General features: G+C 54.0%; 1 protein-coding gene across 1 annotated transcript in view; it reads right to left on the bottom strand.

The window, feature by feature from the left end:
* Window positions 1-901: 901 nt before the first annotated feature.
* The window catches only part of LOC107108826 (dual specificity protein phosphatase 8-like), a 30,582-nt gene continuing 24,691 nt past the window's right edge, over window positions 902-6,792 (bottom strand). The window contains exon 2 of the mRNA XM_015409345.1: window positions 902-1,648. Within this exon, the coding sequence (XP_015264831.1) occupies window positions 902-1,648 (747 nt within the window). The remainder of the gene's footprint in view (window positions 1,649-6,792) is intronic.

Below are 6,792 nucleotides of genomic sequence, written 5' to 3'. Positions count from 1 at the left end.
GGCTCACACTCACTCAGCCTCCCATACGGGTTTACTTTCGAGTCAGCGTGCCGCCGTGCTTCCCCCCCCCCAGCTGTGCCGACATCGCTGGGACGTGCCTATTCGAGAAGCGCATCGCCGTGCGGGGGCGCCCCTCCGGCTCCCGAGGCGGCTCACAAGCAACGTTCCCTCTAAGCCGTGGAGTCATGTGAGCAAAAACCCTGCTGTGTGAGCTCCTGGCATTAAAGTGGTGAGCCAGCCATTTGGCTGCTGCAGAAATTAGTTTGCTCTGGAGCCCCATCCTTCCTGGGCGGAGACAGAAATGGGTGAGCCGGAGGCTAAAAAACAGTGAGCTGGCTCACACTCACTCAGCTTAGGGGGAACACTGCCTCGAAGCTGTGTGGAGTGAGTAAAAACTCCACTTGGCATTAAAGTGGTGAGCGAGAGATTGGGCTGCTGCATAAATCAGTTGGCTCTGGAGCCCCATCCTTCCTGGGCGGAGACAGAAATGGGTGAGCCGGGGGCTAAAAAACGGTGAGCTGGCTCACACTCACTCAGCTTAGGGGGAACACTGCCTCGAAGCTGTGTGGAGTGAGTAAAAACTCCACTTGGCATTAAAGTGGTGAGCGAGAGATTGGGCTGCTGCATAAATCAGTTGGCTCTGGAGCCCCATCCTTCCTGGGCGGAGACAGAAATGGGTGAGCCGGCGGCTGAAAAACAGTGAGCTGGCTCACACTCACTCAGCTTAGGGGGAACACTGCCTCGAAGCTGTGTGGAGTGAGTAAAAACTCCACTTGGCATTAAAGTGGTGAGCGAGAGATTGGGCTGCTGCATAAATCAGTTGGCTCTGGAGCCCCATCCTTCCTGGGCGGAGACAGAAATGGGTGAGCCGGAGGCTAAAAGGCTGTGAGCCGGCTCACACTCACTCGTCGGGGCGCTCCCCGGGAGCCTCCGAATCCCCTCCGGCTTGGGGGACCGCGCGCCAAGGGAGCCTCGCTGCGCAGCGCCGGGAGGGAACTTGGAGAGGCGCGCAGCGGGCAGGCTCGACGGAGAGGGCGCTGCTGCCGGGTCCTCCTCCGCCCGCCTGCCTAGCCTGCTCCTGCGGGGCGGTGGGCGCGGCGCGTCCTCGCGGGGAGGTGCTTGGCGCGTCCCTCGCAGGTCGCCGCTGCCCGCCCGCCTCCTCCTCCTCCTCCTCCTCCAGTCGCGCACTGCCCGCCATGCCGGGGCTGCTGCTGCTGCTGCTCGGGGCGTCCGGCGGCGTCGGCGGGGCCGGAGGGTCTCGCTGAGGAGTCCCTCGCCCGCCGGGCAGGCAGCCATGCGGCGGCACCGCTACTTCCTGGAGCGCGGCGCCGAGGGCGAGGAGGGGGCCAAGGCGGAGGCCGAGCGGGGCCCCCTGTGCCTGTGCCGGCGGAGGCGGCGGGAGGCGCAGGGGGGCCGCCGGGGCCGCCGCGACCGGCTCTACGAGTCGTACTACTGCATGAGCCAGCAGCACCCCCCCCCCGCTCGTGGGGTCGCGCGGCGGACCTCGGGGAAGTTTCGTCCGGGGTCGCGAGGCTGTCTCGCTTTCCCCACCCTCCACGCCGCCGGGCGGAGGCGCTCCGGAGCATGTGCAGAGTGCGCCGCCACGCGCGTTCTCCCCCAGGCCGGGGAACTGGAGCTGCCGTTGGGACTAGGGAGGCCAGCGGAGGCCGAAACTTCTCCCGGTTGGGAAGCTCCCCGCAGAGAGGATCTAGGGTTTCCAATGTTCCCTCTAAGCTGTGGAGTCTTGTGAGCAAAAATTCTACTCTGTGAGCCACTGGCATCAAAGTTGTGAGCAAAACGATTTGGCTCCTGCATAAGTTACTCTGCTTTGGAGTCCATCCTGCCTGAGCAAAGACAAAAAATTGTGAGCCGGAGGCTAAAAAAACTGTGAGCTAGCTCACACTCACTCAGCTTAGAGGGAACACTGGTTTGGACGGAGCCCGGAGGCCCCCAGGCCGAGAGGGGCTGAGGCTTCCCGTCGATCGGCCCCTCTGGAGCAGGTGGGGAAGGGGCGGGGATGGCTTCGCAGGTGCAAAGAGCTCTTCTGGCTCTTCTGTTGAATGAGGCCGGGACCAGTGTTCCCTCTAAGCTGAGTGAGTGTGAGCTAGCTCACAGTTGCTTAGCCTCTGGCTCACAGATTTTTGTCTCCGCTCAGGAAGGATGGGGCTCCAGAGCAAACTGATTTATGCAGCAGTCAAATCCCTCGCTCACCACTTTAATGCCAGCGGCTCACCAAGAAGAGTTTTTGCTCACAAGACTCCACAGTTTAGAGGGAGCATTGGCAGTGTTCCCTCTAAGCTGAGTTAGTGTGAGCTAGCTCACAGTTGCTTAGCCTCCGGCTCACACATTTTTGCCTTAGCTCAGGAAGGAGGGCTCCAGAGCAAACTGATTTACGCAGTGGCCAAATCTCTCGCTCAGAACTTTAATGCCAGGAGCTCACCAAGTAGAATTTTTGCTCTCAGGACTCCACAGCTTAGAGGGAGCGTTGGCCAGGACTTCAGCGTCATATCCCCGGCTGGAGGACATGTTGCAGTCCCGGCACTTGGCGCTGAGGAGAGGACCGGACTTCCCAGTTGGGAGGGTTTATGTTTTGGATTTGGGGGGGGGGGCTGCTAAGTTTTTGTCCTGGGCTGCTTTCCAATCTCTCTCCTCCGTGTTAGCATGACCCCCGGCTGACTATGCTGGACGAAGACCGGGGAGGTCCCGGTTTAAATCCCCCCCTGCTGCCTTGGACCAGTTGTTCAGCTGACCTGCTTGGCAGGGCTGTTGTATGGATTTCCGCATAGCAGGGGAGGCGGAGAGCACCTCTGCATTGGAAGAGATGGGGAATAGAAATGTTAAGTGGACAGACCACATGGGTAGAGTGCCGGTCTTCACAACTGAGTTACTGTAGCCTGCCTGCACAAGGGCTAGGAGACAGGGTGTTTCAGGTGGGAAGAAGCTGCCTGCTCTCCTCGAAGTGGAACGCTCCTTGAACTGCCAACACTGCTTGCTGCTGTGTACAGTTTCCCTCTGCTTACATGCTGAATTATCCTGATGATGGATCCCATCCAATGCTCCCTCTAAGCTGAGGAGTCTTGTGAGCAAAAAGTCTACTTGGTGAGCTCCCGGCATTAAAGTTCTGAGCGAGCAATTTGGCTCCTGCATCAATTAGTTTGCTCTGGAGCCCTCCTTCCTGAGCAGAGACAAAAAACATGTGAGCCGGAGGCTAAGAAAACTGTGAGCTAGCTCACACTCATCTCAGCTTAGAGGGAACACTGAATTCCAAGCCTTCAGGGGAGCTGTAAAATACAGTTTGCACCCAGTGTTATTTCAGAATGAGCGGATTGCTTTCTCATCAGGATTTTGTTTTTTTAAAATGAACCCCTCTGTGGTCTATCACTTAAAAGAGTTTTGTGGCCATTTTATGTTGACAAGAAAACCTTCGGTAGTTGAGAGGTTTGGTGCACGTTGCTGGCAGTGTTCCCCCTAAGCTGAGTTAGCGTGAGCTAGCTCACAGTTTTTTAGCCTCCGGCTCACACATTCTTGTCTTAGCTCAGGAAGGGACAGCTCCAGAGCAAACTAATTTATGCAGCAGCCAAATCACTCACTCACAACCTTAATGCCAGTAGCTCATAAAGTAGGATTTTTGCTCACAAAACACCACAGCTTAGAGGGAACATTGGTTGCTGGTGTGCCTGCTGAATGCTGGCCGTGGGCCAGACACTGACAGGTCAATGCGGGGGGGATTACTTTCTGGGGGTAAAATTGTTAACTTTGGTTCCCCCTCCCACAAAATGCTGCCTGTGAGCAGCTTTGAATGATTGCTTTCTCCTTATGACCATGCTTAGTGTTTGCATTTTGCCACAGCTTGTTGGTTAGTTGTATAGTATAATTGTGTGCCTAATTATCTGAAGCAAGTTTCACTTGATTCCATTGGAGATATTCCCAGCTCAGGTGTGGAGGGGATCCGAATCTTCCTTGCATCTCAGCTGTTTCTCCTTCCCCCTGTTGGCATCTTTTCTACAGCAGTTTTGCAAATCCTCCCCTCTGTTTTTCCAGCTGGTGTGGCTTTTTCCCTTTGTGTTTACACTGATAATTTCATGGCCTTCTCCTGCACAATAAAAACAGCTAACAGCAAAGATGCTGCTGCTGCTGCTACCAAGTACTGACCCGGTAGAGTTGTCCCTGACAAGGGAGAGACGTATCTGGCTGCCTCCTGCTTCTATGCTTTGTATTTATTTGCTGTTTTAAGAGCAGTTCTCTGCGCAAAGCGATGTTGTGCTCCCTGGGGCGATTTTGTGCTCCCTGCGTGCCTGTTCGTGTAAATAGCAGAGGGGGTTGGGCAGTTAGTAGACCTTATCCCCCAGGATTGCTTTGGGGTGCTTTGCTAACTGCCTGGTCCTTTGCTTTCAGGAGCCTGTTAATAGACCGCAAGTGGAATATACAAACACAGCCTCACGGGGTCATTCACCAAACTGCATTTCAGTGGCACTTCCTGCCAAGTACGCACACTTAGGTCTGCAGTCCAGTTTTAATTCCTCTAATTCATTTGCTCGGCTTCCTTCCCACTGACAGATCAGCTGCTTTGCCATTTCTAACCCCCCCCCACACACACACCATGAGATTTTAAAGCTACAAAACTCCATTGCATCCACAACGCCTTTTAAAAAGGGATTCATCCGAGGAAGGTGTTGAGGAGCCACTCTGCACATCCCGCTCCAACTCCCTGCTTTATTTTGAGTAGTTAGAAAAAAATCTCGGGGCTTCAAATAGTGAGGAATTTCACATTACCCCTTTTAATCTGTTTTGAAGCTGTTTTTGATCCGTCCTGGAGTAAACCGGTATAGGGCTGCCATTTCACACATGGCTTTCCCCTTCCGGTAAAGAGCTGGATCTGAAGCGGTTTGCTATTTCAGACTGCACCGCTTTTCCCTCGCCGTTTTTCGCCCGCGTGGGCGATCTCCGGCTTTAAAAAAAAAATGTTCGCTTTATAGCGCTATAGCACTATAACAAAACACTCCAGGCATTCCAATGGGGTTGATATACTGCTGTTCCGTTATAGCGTTGTCGCGCATTGGAACCGGGAGAGGAAACTGAAGACTACTTGGAAGCGGTTGACAGGTTAAATGCTTCAGCCCCGTTTCCTAAACGGGACAGTAGCATTTGTGTGTGAAATTACAAATATACTCCGGTAGGGAACCGGTTCTAAAATGGTTCTGTCTGAAATAACAGACCAGAAACCGTTCGGGGACTGTTCCTCTTCCGGATTATATCGTCTGTCTGAAATTCCTCAGTTTGTCACACGCATGAGATTTCTGTAGGGGTGTGTAAAGTACCCTAAAGAGGCAGCTGACATGTAGGGTTTTCAAGGCAAGAGACGAACAGAGGGGGTTTGCCATTGCCTGCCTCTGCGAAGCGACCCTGGACTTCTTTGGTGGACACCCATCCCAATACTGGCCAGGGCTGAACCTGCTTAGCCTCCGAGATCCGAAGAGTCTGGTCCGGCCTGGATCATCTGGGCCAGGGCAGAGGTGGTTTGCCATTGCCTGTGTTCAGGGCTCTTTTTGCAGAAAAAGCCCAGCAGGAACTCATTAGCATATTAGGCCACACCCCTGACAGCACAGCTCATTAGCCCATTAGGCCGCACCCCCATGTTACCAGAAGTGTGGTCATCCAGCCACACCCACCTTTTGCTTCTTATTCTGTTTACCTTGTTTGTTGTCAAAACCCAGGGCCTTTTTTTGTAGCAGGGACTCCTTTGCATGTTAGGCCACACACCCCTAATGTAGCCAATCCTAATGAGTTCCTGCTGTTGGGTGTGGCCTATTATGCTAATGAGCTCCTGCTGGGCGTGGCCAACTCAGGAGCCGGCCGGAACTCCGTTCCTGTGTGTTCCTGCCCCCAAATAGCCCTGCCTCTGTCTTTGTCATTTCCCTGATGGTCTCCCATCCAACCAGGGCCGGCCTAGCTTAGCCTCCGCGGTCCAAAGAGATTGGGCTACTTTGGGTTATCTGGTGAGAAGATACCCCACCCTTCACTACCCAAAGGAGTCTCAGAGCAGCTTACAAACTCCCCTCCCCACAACAGACACCTTGTGAGGTGGGTGGGGCTGAGAGAGCTCTGACAGAAATGGCTCTTTTTCAAGAACACCTCTGACAGAACTACGACTTGCCCAAGGTCATCCAACCAGGTGCAAGTGGAGGAGTGGGGAATCAAACCCGGTTCTCCCAGAGTAGAGTCCGCACACTTAACCACTACACCAAACTGTTCTGAGGGCACAACAGAGGTGGTTTGCCATTGCCTCCCTCCTCATAGCGACCCTGGACTTCTCTGGTGGTCTCCCATCTAAATACTAACCAGGGTGGACCCTGCTTAGCTTCTGAGATCTGATGAGATCAGGCTAGCATGGGCTATCCAAGTCAGGGCTTTCTGTAGGTAAAGTAAAGGTAAAGGTTCCCTTGCTCGAAAGCCAGTCGAATCCGACTCTAGAGTTTGAAGTGGTCCCTATTTATCTACTTGCCATTTCTTGCTTTCGAACTGCTAGGTTGGCAGGAGCTGGAACTAGAGATGGGAGCTCACTCCGTCATGCGGCACACTCGGGTCTCGAACTGCTGAACTACCGACCTTCCACAGCCTGCAGTTCAGCAGCTTAACCACTTGAGCCTCTAATAGAAGTACAAGCCTCTAATTTTCAGGAGAGGGAAACTGGCCTTTTTTGTGTGAGGTTCCTCACTTGCCGCCAAGGCTGCAATCCGTCTCCCATTAAAAATCGATGGGAGTTTTGCTACGGACTGCTGAAGGGGCAGGAAT

Source organism: Gekko japonicus, unplaced genomic scaffold (assembly GCF_001447785.1).
Source record: "Gekko japonicus isolate JY-2015 unplaced genomic scaffold, Gekko_japonicus_V1.1 scaffold707, whole genome shotgun sequence".
Classification (NCBI taxonomy): Eukaryota; Metazoa; Chordata; class Lepidosauria; order Squamata; family Gekkonidae; genus Gekko; species Gekko japonicus.
Note: the sequence above shows the minus strand (reverse complement) of the source record. Positions and strands in the feature narration are given on the sequence as shown.